The sequence below is a fragment of the Podarcis filfolensis genome (genome assembly GCF_964270895.1).
Source record: "Podarcis filfolensis genome assembly, chromosome: 13".
In the NCBI taxonomy this organism is placed as follows: Eukaryota; Metazoa; Chordata; class Lepidosauria; order Squamata; family Lacertidae; genus Podarcis; species Podarcis filfolensis.
In genome coordinates this window covers 51,859,436-51,873,874 of record NC_139615.1, presented here as the reverse complement: position 1 = coordinate 51,873,874, position 14,439 = coordinate 51,859,436, and the positions used below count along the sequence as shown (strand labels likewise).

At 44.3% G+C, this 14,439-nt stretch overlaps 2 protein-coding genes across 3 annotated transcripts in view; both read right to left on the bottom strand.

The window, feature by feature from the left end:
• The window catches only part of MOCOS (molybdenum cofactor sulfurase), a 563,966-nt gene that overhangs the window by 90,847 nt on the left and 458,680 nt on the right, over positions 1-14,439 (bottom strand). The gene's annotated exons all lie outside the window — the stretch shown is intronic.
• DDC (dopa decarboxylase) overlaps positions 8,624-14,439 on the bottom strand; it is a 53,801-nt gene continuing 47,985 nt past the window's right edge. For both annotated transcript variants that reach the window (XM_083583896.1, XM_083583897.1), the window contains exons 13-14: positions 13,381-13,482; positions 8,624-12,694 (exon numbers count right to left, since the gene is read on the bottom strand). In XM_083583896.1, coding sequence (XP_083440022.1) covers positions 12,488-12,694; positions 13,381-13,482 — 309 coding nt within the window. In that variant the 3' untranslated portion in view covers positions 8,624-12,487. The remainder of the gene's footprint in view (positions 12,695-13,380; positions 13,483-14,439) is intronic.

Here is a 14,439-nt window from a genome sequence, read left to right as displayed (position 1 = left end):
ATCGGACGCGGGTGGCGCTGTGGGTTAAACCACAGAGCCTAGGACTTGCCGATCAGAAGGTCGGCAGTTTGAATCCCCGCAACGGGGTGAGCTCCCGTTGCTCGGTCCCTGCTCCTGCCAACCTAGCAGTTCAAAACCACGTCAGAGTGCAAGTAGATAAATAGGTACCGCTCTGGCGGGAAGGTAAACGGCGTTTCTGTGCGCTGCTCTGGTTCACCAGCAGCGGCTTAGTCATGCTGGCCACATGACCCGGAAGCTGTACGCCGGCTCCCTCGGCCAATAAAGCGAGATGAGCGCCGCAACCCCAGAGTCGGTCACAACTGGACCTAATGGTCAGGGGTCCCTTTACCTTACCTATAAAAACAGGAAAATGTATTTTTAAAAATGAACACTAAATTGAATTTGATGAAACAAATTTTACTGTTTCAGATTCATTTTTTAAAATTGTCCTTGTTGCTGTTTAGATTTTAATGGGGTTTTTTAATCATTAGAGTAATGGCCATTATCATCCTATCAAGTTCTGTGTTTGGTCCCTGTGGTAGAGTTCTTTTAAATGGAAATACAGATGGTTTTGAAATATGCTGGCACAATTTAAGCTAAATCAGATATGGAAAACCCAGGGTGAAAATGAAAATATTTTCCACAACTTTAATTGCTGATGAAGGCTTACCCTTCCAAGGCTGCAGAAATTATTTACTACAATTTAGGAGAAAGGTAGTGTGGGTGAGAATGTATTTGATGTTACTGAACTAAACAGAGGATGAGGGTTCTGCATTTCTTATCACTAAGTTCAATCAGCCAAAAACAATAAATAAGGTGTATTTATTTTTGCATCTACTGAACATATCCATTAAAGTAGATTTATCTGCATCATTTGCCTTAAATTGCAGTCATGCCCTACTTCGTTGCAATTGTGTATATTTTGTGGAATTATGTTATATTTTGTTTGGGGTGGCATTTTAATAGGAATTATGAGATGTGTGTGTGTGTGTGCGCGCACACGTGTTTTAGACAGCCACTTCTGCTCTATCATGTTTCCATCAATTTTCAGCAATTTCTGGACTTTTACGGGATGATGGGGAAAATATTCATATTGCCTGAATGTTAATGAAAGAAACAAATATCTGAGAAGGCAAATTCACTCTAAACAACCCATTATTATATTTTACTCCATGAGCAAAATACCTTTATGGAAAAGTAAAAAATACTGAAATAAAGAATACTACACATTAAGGTTCTTTTAGTTTCAGCCAAGAACTTGGAAATACTCCATACAATTCTTTACTTCTGCTTTGAACAGCAGATACTCTCTGTGCCATATTACAAACTGATCTTCTATACCCCTGAATTTCAGAAGAGGTTTGTGGGGTGTACATGGGATGGGACGGTCATCAGAGAGAAATGCCAACACTTCACTGTGTGCGTAAAAATAGTCCTGCAGTTCTTTGGTTCCAAGTCAGTGATGCCTGGAGAAGTATAACTGGATCCAAAGGGACTAACTCTCTAAAGGGTGGTCATTTTGTAGATACGTATTCAGTATGTCTGTATTTTTTGCCAGTATAATAAGCACTGTTTGCTTTTTCAGTAGAAAAATATTATTATTTCAGATTGTTATAAGTTTGGGAGGAGGGAACCCCTGCTAAATCCAAGTAATTAATGAATATCAGAATCTAGCTTATATTTGGAGCACTAAATGGAAGTTTCCAGGCCAGTGGAAAATACAGGTGAAGATTCCTTTCCAAGCCAGGGCCTCACCCAGGCAATAACGTGACAAGAGGGGTTGACGGCAACATTGAGAGGAATCCTTGGGCCTGGGCACACAAGTGTTGCCAAGGTGATGGGGGGCAGGCTGTGCCCCCAGGAAAATGTGCCTCTAAACAGCTAGACTTGGGATAGCAGGTGGATGGGGCGGAGTTGCCTGGAGCAGGGGGTTGCTGCGAACAAGAAACCCACCTGGGAGGCTGGCTGGGAGGAGACCCCAGGGCTGCCCTGCTGTGGGGAACAAGCCCCTCTTGAGATGACCAGGCCGCAAGATCGGGACTCCCTCCATTCAGACTGAAGGTGTAAATAGGTGAATATATCATATTTCTCCACCGAGTCTTGATTCTCACAGGAACACAGAGCTGGGTGAGCCCCTGGAACCCGCTGGAGTCTTGCCACAGCTTATCAGAGATTGGGGGCGGCATGCAACTTTTGTAACAACACAATACGGCATATGTATCCCACTCCCCCCCCCCCGCCAATTATATTATATTATATTATATCCTGCCACAGATGTGGAAATTAAGGGTCTCTAAAGGGTCTCTAAAGGGTTGCCTGTGGGACGCGGGTGGCGCTGTGGGTAAAACCTCAGCGCCTAGGACTTGCCGATCGCATGGTCAGCGGTTCGAATCCCCGCGGCGGGGTGCGTTCCCGTTGTTCGGTCCCAGCGCCTGCCAACCTAGCAGTTCGAAAGCACCCCCGGGTGCAAGTAGATAAATAGGGACCGCTTACCAGCGGGAAGGTAAACGGTGTTCCGTGTGCTGCGCTGGCTCGCCAGATGCAGCTTGTCACGCTGGCCACGTGACCCGGAAGTGTCTGCGGACAGCGCTGGCTCCCGGCCTATAGAGTGAGATGAGCGCACAACCCTAGAGTCTGTCAAGACTGGCCCGTACGGGCAGGGGTACCTTTACCTTTACCTTTAAAGGGTTGCCACCTCCTAGGCCAGTGGTTTCCAACCATTCAAGGGTGCCTTGAAGGATGGCCAGGGCTGTCGTGGGCAGCACTGGCTTCTGTCCCTCTTTCCTTCCCTCCCTCCTCTGATCCCCTCTCACCTCTCTTGCCTCCACAAGGCTTGCACAGCTGTTTGCTGCAGCAGCCCTGGCTATCAGCACTGCGAGCGAATGGTGCCTCTGGGAAGCACCTCTCTTTGGGGTGGGGCAGCAGCTGCCCAGAGGACTCCCAAGGAGAGAGGAGAGGAGGCTGAGGGAACCCTCCACAAGGGAGGGTGTTGGGAAAAGGGTGAGAGGCTGCAAGCTCTGCAGGTGTGCTGGTCCAGGGGGGAGGTTACCGTGGGGAGAGGTCCAGGTCCTGAGTTGAGGGTCGGCAGACAGTCCTCCTCGGGCGAAGCGGGGTCCACAGCGGGAAGCTGGGCAAGGACAGGCACTCTGGGGGAACAGGACTGGATGCTGGCCGAAACAGCTCATCAACAACATTGCTCCCGCAACCTGGCTGACTGGCCTTTATCTTCTCTGAGGCCAGGGGCGGTCCTGGCCCCCAGGAGACCCGCCTCTTCTGGCCTTAAGGCGAGCACTCCTCCTGGGAGAAACCAGTTCCCTTCGCCTCTCTGCCCTGAGCCTCTGCAGTTCAGGAGAGGCTGAAGGGTTACTGGGCCCAGGGGGAGACTCACCTGTAGGCACTGAGTCCTCAACCACCTCCGGAGCCAGAGTGGATTCACCTGGTGTCTGCTCCTGAGGATCCGGCACAGGTGCAGGCACTTCAGAATCAAGGCCCTGCCCCAGTTCAGCCGGCCCTGGAGGCGGGGACTCCTGTGCAGGCTGGGATTCCTCTGGTTCAGCCTCTGAATCGAATTCCCAGGCCATCACAGCAGGCAAGGGGTGACATACCTGGGCTCCTGAACCCCACAGGGGAGCCACAGAAAGAATGTAGTTGGTCAAGGGAGCCCCTGACTCAAAAAGGTTGAAAACCTAGGCCCTTTTGGGGGGCCCAATATTTCTGGAGAGGGGGCTGCCCTCCAATGCTCAAATAGGGTGAAGGAGGCCAAGCATGGAGCCAAGCTCAGTGCAGCTTCAGTGGTCAGCTTCTCCTCCTCCTCCTCCTCCTGCTGACTGGATTGTCCAAGCCACTCTGGGCACTTCCAACAAAATATAAAGACACAATGAGACATCACCCACTAACAGCTTCCCTGTGCAGAGTTGCGTGGCCATCTATCAGGGATTCTTGAGCTGCAAACCCTCCAAATGCCCCAATTTTCCAGGGACATCCCTGATTTAGAGAAGCCGCCCCGGTTTCTGATTTGATCCTGAAATGTCCCACTTTTCCTTAGGATGTCCCTATTTCCACTGGAGAAATGTTGGAAAAGATGGAGTTATCCAACCCTCTTACCATCTGAAGCCAATCCTGTATAGGGAAGGGTTTTTTATTGTTTTATTATTATTATTATGTTTTTTATATATGTTGGAAGCTGCCCAGAGTGGCTGGGGAACCCTGAAGATGTCTGGGGTATAAATAGAAAAATGATCATTATGGAATGGGACGTCCCTATTTCCATTGGAGAAATTTTGGAGGGCATGTAGCTGTGACCCCTGCATTGCAGGGGGTTGGACTAGATGACCATTGGGATCCCTTCCAACTCTACAATTCTATGATTCCCATTTTGACCGCAGTTCTCATCTGCCACACTTTCACCTTTCAGGTTGGGCTGATAGGTCAGTAGAGGTGCTGTCCCCTTTCAGGCTGGTGAAAAGAGGCCGTTGACGCAGGCCTTGGCCAGGGGAAGGACGGCACTCCCTGTCTCCAGCCCTCTCCCACTCTGGAACTTCGTGTCGCCTTGGCAGGTGAGTCCTGCTTTACAGTCTGAGAACTGCTGCGTACAATTGTTGGCTTATGCTGCTGCTCCCTTGTGGAATGAGTTCTTGTGGTGGAACCCACCAGTGGATTTGCAGAGGACATGGGTATTCTATGTACACAATGCAGAAATGAAAGTTTTATGAAGCCATTTGGGCAGCTGGTTCAGCATAACTGAAACATTCAAAAGCAACTAAGTTTATGTCATGTGCTGCCAGAAAGTAAGAATCTTCTAGAAAAGTAATTGCACTTTCGCTGAAAATGCTGATTAAGGAAAAAACTCATTTTTCTCCCCTTTTTTAATGCACACATTATCAAGGTTAATTGTATCTACTATATATTTTGGAAGTTGTTTATCCCTTTGTCTTTTTTATGCATTTGGATACATCTTAAGGTATTGTCACCAAATTTTGCATGCTGGTTCCCAAGATTAAGAAGCCAGATATTTTATCTATGTTTGGATACAATTGGACGCTGTTTTTGAATAATAGAATTGCAGAGTTGGAAAGGACTTTACAAAAGTGTACTCCCCCCCCCCCTTCTTAGCATTCCCTAGCAACAATGTCCACTTTCTTCTAGCCTTAAATAATACCTTTTCTCCTGTGCTTTACTATTATTATCATTATTGATTAAATTTGTATACTGCCCTTTACCCACGGGTCTCAGGGTGGTTCACGGGATATAATCACAATATAAAAATACAAAATACATTATCAAAATAGAAACAAAAACAACACAGTAGTGCCCTCCCATCACATTTTGTCAAAGGCCTGGAAACGATGCCTTATGAGGAACGGCTAAGGGAGCTGGGCATGTTTAGCCTGGAGAAGAGGAGGTTAAGGGGTGATATGATAGCCATGTTCAAATATATAAAAGGATGTCACATAGAGGAGGGAGAAAGGTTGTTTTCTGCTGCTCCAGAGAAGCGGACACGGAGCAATGGATCCAAACTACAAGAAAGAAGATTCCACCTAAACATTAGGAAGAACTTCCTGACAGTAAGAGCTGTTCGACAGTGGAATTTGCTGGCAAGGAGTGTGGTGGAGTCTCCTTCTTTGGAGGTCTTTAAGCAGAGGCTTGACAACCATATGTCAGGAGTGCTCTGATGGTGTTTCCTGCTTGGCAGGGGGTTGGACTCGATGGCCCTTGTGGTCTCTTCCAACTCTATGATTCTATGATTCTATGACATTTTAAATGGGCAATGGGTGTCAATCAGTCAAATGGCTGGTTAAAGAGAAGCACTTTTGCCTGGTGTCTGAAGGCATTCCACAGATGGGGAGCCACTGCAGAAAAGGCCCCGTTCTCATTTGGCCACCCTCCCGACCTCTGGAGGGGGAGGCACATGAAGAAGGAACTCTGTTGGTGATCCCAGGGTCCAGGTAGGTTCATAGAAGAAGATGCTGTGGATACTAAGACCCAGAATGGGTTTCTCAAAAACAATCTTATTAGAAAGATGGCCACCTGTCATGGATGCTTCCTGCATTGCGGGGGTTAGACTAAATAACCCTTGGAGTCCCTTCCAAATCTATGATTCCATGATTCCCCTTAACTCCTGTTTGATTCCATGTGCCAAAACAATTCAGGAAATTTGAAGTATGCAACTCCTGCCTTGGTTGATAAATTTTGATAAAATTTCACAGCTGGGGTTCTCCCAAGGACACCTACACTCTGATTTATGCAATTCAATGAGCCAGCCGCAAATGCAGATTCTCCAGCCACCACTGCAGAGAGTGAGTTTGGGAAGATTTGAAGCACCGGAGGCAGTGACCTTGTTATCAATGCTTCCATCTGCCTGTGCCACCGGACAGCTCTGAAACTTTTTGCCAGGCCCAGCCAACACTTACACACATACTTTAATTCCATCACATTACTCATTGTCAAAGCAGATTGCCACTTATCACTGTCATTTTCCTGACATCTTGCCAAAGTCAAAATGTTTTTAACAGAGTTATTCAAGCCAGTCTCTGCATTGTCAGAGTCAATAACTGCAGAGCATTTTTCTGCATGGTTTGAACAGGTTGGCTGCACAAACCTGGGAGATCGCTAAGTTTGCCCATGCATAATGCATGCGTAAAATCTGTGCACAATACACATCTGCCTTCTGTCTTGGTGTACAGGTGCCAAAGGTAACACCAAAGTAATTTTTCTGCCATTCACTCAGGTATATGTCACTGGGGCTACTGCTCTGCATGACATACAGAGAAATGGACAAAAGTATATTCCAACGAAAAGGGGAAAAGTTTGCATTTCACATTAAGTTCAGACTAGGGAAGAGGCAGTCAAAATGACCCCTTATACATCGTAATGTATTTGACAAATAATTCTCATATTTCAAATTACTGTAGCCTGCTCTACTTGGGGCTGCCCTTGGAAAGTGCTCAGAAATTTCAACTGGCTCACAGAGCTGCAATCGCATTGCTGACCAGGGCTGGCGAGAGGGAGCAGGCGACTCCCTTGCCAGGACAACTTGGGAGGGGCCTTTCTTGTGACCCCACCACCCTCCCAGGCATGCTGGGGGGGGGCATGCGGGAGAGGGCCTTCTTGGTGGTGGCTGCTCCCAGGCAATTTTGGAACTGCTTCCCAAGAGAAGCGGGACGGGCGCCCCCTTTGTTTTCCTTCTGCCAGCAGGTGAAGACTTTCTTGTTTATAACGGGGAACTGACTGCTTTAAATGAGAGGGCTGGTGCTGCATATACACACATATACACATACTGGTATATACATATATATAGTTTTAATTCTTTCAATGTTTAATTGTTTTTAATGCTCCCCCCTATGTTTTTATCCTTCTTGAGTCCCTATTAGGGAAAAAGGTGGGGAATGACTGAATGAATGATGTGCAGTAAGCTCACAATTTACACACATTTAGTTTGTGTGCATTCAGCTTTACATGCATGGCTAAAAATGTAAAATTATATTTATATTAAATTAAAAGGGCTCCAGTTTCCAGGAAAAATGACTTTGGCAATCCCACTCATTAAACCTGATGTGTTTCCACTATACGTGAATCTGGCTTTGTATGCTATCTCTGGAACGTAACTCCTGTGTAAGTTGTGGGTTTCCTCAGTCCTAAAGTGAAGCTCCTGTTGGTCTCATACCATCTCTCTTCATAGACCCGCACAAAAGATCCCTTCCTCCTTTGTTCTGAAGATCGACCCACTTCCACATTAGCCCAGGTGGGGCTGCAGGAACGATGAACTTGCAAGCAGTGCCTTTTTTCTAAAAAATAATAATAATGTTTAGGGGTACTCTCATTTTCGTACTCATATTGAAATACTGCCCCTCAATGAGGCCAAACTTACATTCACAAAATGTTTAGGGGTATGTGTACCCCTGCGTCCCCCCCCCAAAAAGCACTGTGTGCAAGCTACTACATCACGGCTGGGGTTAAATTCAGGCATGAAATAATTGGTCATTTCCAAAAGATCAAACACCAGTTTTATTCTCTGTTTCATGCTTTGCCATCTCCATGTTTGCAACAGGTTTTTTTGGGGGGGTTAAAAGTCCCCCAAGGGTGTCATATGTGTTATTTTACTGTATAACCCCAAAACTTGTTTATTCATAAATCCTATAAACTTCATTGGAAGTCAGGCTGCAACCCTACACTCGCTTCCAAAGGAGCAGACCCAAATGAATTCATTCATCTCAAGATCTCTCTTAGCATTTTGGAACAGTTCTAGGCCACCCTCCATGACTGAGCAGAGGAGTCCACCCCCTTGGGGATTTCTATCTTGCTGGACTCAATGCCCTCTTGGACACACACCATTCCCAGTAGCTCCTGCCCTGTCCTTCCTATCGGGTTTGAGATTGCTGCTGGGCCTGACCACCCCCACCAAAGCAAGGGGCCCTCCTGTCGAAGGGGGGAATGGTTACAAAATTAGATCTAGAACCAACTTGAATGTAGATTTTCATTGGTGAGCAAAGCCATGGGCCAGTGTATCAGGGTCCCCTTTCATTTTATTTCCTCAGCTATGAGCCTATGTATAATAGCACCCATTAATTTAAAAACTCCCAGCCAAACCCCATCAGAACATTGAAAGCAAGAATGAAGAGAGAAATGCAATCTTACAGCATCAGTTTTAATGCAGTCTGGTGTTTGGTCATACACTTTAGCAATACACAATATCATGCACAATAGCGGAATTTACATCTATTTTAAAATATATTAACCGATAAGGAAGTGCGTATATATAATCTCTTGTACACAAATATTATTCTTGTACAAAATGAGTGAACACTGCAATATTAAATCATTTTTCCTCATCGTACTGTACCTTTGAGGTTTGATTTTCTGCTTAAGTGCATTTATGATATTACAAAATAACAGCTAACGATAAATAATTTCAGCAGCTTTGTGAGGTTTTGCTGAAAAGACACATTGGATCCTGGCTCAGTAAATCTATGAATGAGTGATTATAGGTGGAAAAATAGTGCCAGGCATGTCCAGACATACACATTTTACAAGCAGTGGATAAGACAGTATGAGCACAACAGGGCAGCACTTTCAACTAGCCACTAAACGAGATTGAATGCAAGAAGCCTTTGCCATATTATATCACTATTGATCGGCTTGTCTCCTTTTCCCCCTGACAGGACTACTGCCCTGCTCAGCTAGGCAGCTGCTGAATTTCTGCCTGTCAATGCACCTATAAAACCTCAGGAGACCTGTCCGCAAAAAGAAATAAATAAAATAGCATTTTCTTAAATGGTGGGAACCAGCGGCAACAGTTTCAAAACAGAGTTCACTATATCATCAGAGCAGAGAGTTTTAGGTACCCAGAGCACACAGAAAACTTCAGAAACTTCACATTGCCTTGGCATAAAGCATAATCTACAGCTAATACTGTAAATCAATTATTTCCTTAATTTAGAACTAGAAAGGGAATTCAATGAGTTTCTGAATTCTTTCAGATACTGTATCAATTGCAGTTAAAGAAAATGCTCAATGTGTTTTATTGTTAAAACTCTGTTGGTATGTCAGTGGGGCAAAGAAGATGAAAAAGGACCTCAGAGAGATGAAACAGTTTATTCTTTTGTCCAATAAATGTTCACAGGCAATTAATATTATCAGCCATGATAGATGGTGAAATCTGGAATGCCACAATAGCTCTAGGTTATTAAAGATTCATTTGTTGTACAAGTACTATTCTTTTACAATCTGGAGTATACAAATGTCTTTGGTAATGAAAATGTTCTCCCTTGAAATGCCTTTTTATTCATTTATTACGTTTCTAGCCTAGCTTCCCATCAAGGAGACATGCTCAGTTCTCTCCCACCCATTTCTGCACACGACACATTTTATCCTCACTGATAAATAGCGACTGGCCTTTGGGCACGCGGTTCGTGGCCAAATGGGGATTGGGAGATGAGCTTCCCTGCCCTCGTCCAACAGCCACGCCTCAATGCCACTATATTGGTTATGGTGATTTCTTAACACCAGTACAGAAATGATAGTGGCGATGTAGCCAGACTTTGTGTCCATGTGTTAAGGTTTCCGCTGTAAGACAGGGAGGTGAGGCACTATACAGATTTTAAAATGTAGAAAACCAAAATACCAATATTTAACAACTTGTATTTACCTAGAGATGGGAATTCAAACACAACAAAATGTTTGTTGTTTTTGCTTGAGATGCACTGCAGGCTTCCTGAATCTTCAGAGGGGATTCTGGGATGTGCTGTCAATCAAGCTCAGCTGGAAGGGCATGAGACTCTTAATCTCAAGGTTGTGGGTTCAAGCCCCACATGGGCAAAAATATTCCTGCATTTCATGGGGCTGGACTAGAGGACCCCCTTGTTCCTGTCCAACTCTACAATTCTACAATTCTGTGAATCACTCGATCAACCATTTTATTTGTATGCTGCCTTTCCACAGTTCAAGCCATGCTCGAGGCAGCTTACAACATAAAAAAAAAAGCAGAACTACAAACAGAACAAAAGTAGTCATAAACAATAAATGAAGCATCAAAAAACTGAACAATTTCCACATAAATCATAAGATCCAAAAAATAACATCAACAACAGCAACGCCCCCCCAACCAACCAACCCTCCCCCTGCCCCTCCCCCGCGCAAGCAAGGCATCAAAGGCACAGGCGTACTGGTTTCTAATTATTAGAGTTTTGATGCATCTAGTGATAAAAACTTAAAAGCAAACTAACCATAATTGTGTGTCTTGCTTAGCTTAACTAGGGCCTACTTCTCAATGACATGGTAAACTTCTTTCTGGGTTGTATAACTTCCAACTCTAGAGAAAGTTTCACATGACTGAAAACTAATTATTTGCACATAGAAAATTAGATGCCAAAAGAACGGTTCTAAACTATTCGTCTACTCGCCATGTGTGTGCGTACAGTTTTCTGTGTGGAAATAGCTTTTTGTATGATAGACTATTCAAAACAAGTTAGCCCCATGTGAAATTCAGAGAAATACAGTCACAAACCAAGCTTGCCGGTTATTCAGAGTTAAGCACTGAAGAACTTGAGGTGGCCACTGGCAACTCTCCATGTACGCAGCGGTTGCATTCTGAGGCACCGTGTGCATCAGTGGGACACACGCAAGGCTGCCCCGCTGCACCCCCGCCCTGTCCCTGTCCTGTGGTGCCGATAACAATGCATGTGCCAGCGGTCATGTGCATGCCAATTGTGCACAAATGGAGAGTTGCCTGTAACTACCCAGATACTGAATTGTGAATCAATACACACAAGCACATTTGAGAATTACAACAGCAATCCAGATCAATATTTCAATGAAAGCTACGCAGAAATAAACTTGCTTCACTGTAATGCAATTAGAATCAGGGTGTTAGATATATCTGTGTTATTAATACTTTCTTAATTCAGATTTTTTACGTGTCATCAACAGCTTGTCCAATACTAGCAAAACTACCATAATAGCAAATACATTTTTCGACATGATTCCAAAGGACGTGTTTATCCAATAAATGTTCCTGCGATAACTACCTGTTAATTTGCACCAGGTTTTACATAATCAAAGAGTTCCTTTCACAAACCAAGGAGGCTGTAGTGACTAGCAATCAAAGAAAAAAGACTAGATATTTCTTTCTTTTGGACCAAGAGACACAGCAAACATTCTGCTGTAAGCAGCAAGCATATGCAGTGATGGGTGTGATTCAGGTACATGAGAGAAGCTGGGCAAGGTTGCCTGTCCACTGAAACAAGGATTGCTCCTTCAGGGTAGCAACCTTGAAACAACCTAGGAAACTATGCGGGAATTCTCAGCTCTGAAAATATCAAAAATAAAGTGAGTGATTCAATAGTTTGAAAAAGGGAAAAATTAAGTGAGCTTCACAAACCCCAAAAAAGTTTTCCATATATTTTTGATTTTCAATCTGAACAGTATCAGCTATGATACCATTTCTATTCTTTACTACCTCCTCTCATACCCTTCACAAAATGATTGTTTATGATTTAAATAAAACAACAACTAAGATTTTTAATCTTGTCTGCTTTTCCTGCGTACTGATTCCACCTGCCACAAGCTAAGGAGGTGGCTTAGAAGTGTGGGGCCCACACACTTTTAGACAAATGCATAGAGGGAAGGTTTGTGAGAAATTATTATTAGCCACGATTCCTAAATGGAACTGCCATGTACAGAACCAGTATATCCATCTGCATTCCAGACACTGGCAACAACCCACAGGAGGCGGCTGTCCGTGTTGTGCTTGAGGGGCCTCACAGGCATCTAGTTGGGGCTCTGGGGTACAGAATGCTGGACCATAAGGACCTTGGACTGATCCAGCAAAGCAATGCTTAGTGTTTTTATCTACATGCTTCCTGGATTTGGGTTATAGCAGCACAGTTTGATTATGGTAGTTTTGCATGTATCAGTCATGCCAGAAGCGAAATAATTCATTGCTACAGTTTGTCCTTCCTAATTCCTTAAATCTTCAAGTGAATTTTAGAAATTACTCTTGCTGCTTCTGTGCTTTTAGAAGTTCCCCTGCCAACTTCGTAATGTGCTTCCAGGCAAACTGAACATGGGCAGACTCCACTGTGCGGGCACAAACTGCAAAACGCAGCACAAATTTCCCTCTCAGGTTACAGGGAACAAGATGAATCTTCCTGGAATCGTTTATGTTTTTAAGTAGTGCTTCATTCAGTTCATTAGTACCCTAGAATAAAGATAAAACAAGCAAGAGTGGTCATTAACATCACACTCTCATTCTGGTAGCCCTGCCAGGACCATCTTAGGTGGGCAACCTTCAGCCTGCAGATACATGACTCAATTTGGAGTAAGCCACACCCACATTTATTTATTTTTAGCAACATTTATATGCCGCTTATGCAGACAAAAGTCCCCTAAGCAGTTTACAAAAGGCAACCTAAAATATTCATTAAAAGTACAAAATAAAAACACACATCAAAAACAAGTTTACCTATATAATCAGCCATTTAAAAACATTTATACTTACTAAAATCCCATGTTAAAACTGCATGCTAAAATTACATTCCAGGGTAGGCTTAATGTTCATTCTGCTTTTCACAGCCGAGTGACCCAATTTGAAGGTCCCAAACTTAATTACAGATCAGACCTCTTCATCAGATAATGCAGTTTCCAGAATTTGCAATGAAGTTTTGGTGCACAAAATGTATACAAAAAACACGTGTTTTATGGTTGAAATGCATTGAAAATATGTGTCTGGGGGGCGGGGGGGGGAGGGAGGAGGAAGGCATACAAAAATGTGTCTTACAGTAGTGTCATCACCAGAAAGTAGTACTGGGAGATTGTGGCTTTTGAAATTTGAGGCCTCTAAATCGCAACAAATAATATAAGAGCTGTAAATTACTGCAAGTTTACCTTTAGTCGGAAGCACACCAGTCCCAAAATGACATCAGCACAGATCTCAAATCGATCATCCTGCAACACCAAGTCCTTAAATTCATGTGCCAGCTTAACATGCTAAAATGATAATGAAAAGTTATAAAACAGGGGGCCACCAGGGGGCGCATTGGAGGATGGCCGACAATAACATCTCTCCGACCCACACAAGGTAATTAAGAGGCTGCTATGGGAGTATGTAGCCTCCCTTGCCCCCCCCCCCAGGGGATGGGGGGGACTGCCTTGCCAGCTGTGTCCATAATTCACCCCCGGATTCAAAAGAAGGGGGTGTGGACACTTGGCACGAAGCCCTCGAGTGAGGTCGGCCCTCCCCGGACGCTGTCTCTAATCGCGCACTGGTTTGCATTAGCTCGAAATATATAATTGGAAATATATAATTGGAAAGAAGCTAATGCACATACATCAAGTGAAGATCGGGAGTAAAGACTGCTGATTAATGGATCTCTGTGAGCGGAGCAACGGGCTGGACAATAAATCAAGTGAAGAATCATCATTAAAAGACTGGTATGTTGGAGTGAAACAGAAAGGAGGGGGAGGAAAAACTTTTTTTTTTGTCTTATGTGAGTACCAATAACCCTCCCCTCCAGAGAGAAGAATCGTTGCTATTATTAATCACAAGCAGGAGATCATGAACTGTGTGGAAATGAATTACTGATCAAAGAGAGGACTGGTGTGGGGAATGGAAGGAAAGTTTTATGACGCAGCCACAAATGGAGTTTCGTGAAGACAGGCTTGCCGACGAGGGGTAGGAGGACCAGGGTCATCGGAATGTGAATGTATGGTTATCAGAATGTTATCTTGACCCTGCAGGGCCCCCTGAGATATAGACTGGCAAGCCTGTGGAAACCAACGGACAGACTGTGGGAATGTTCTTAACGGAGGTGTGGAAATGGTGTCTGTCCTTTATGTGAAATGACTTTTGGAGAGTGTAAAACCCACACAGGAGATGTTTGTTTTTAACCCGCTTGTGAAGATTATCAGAGCTCACAAAGAAAGGAATATATGATAACAACAAGA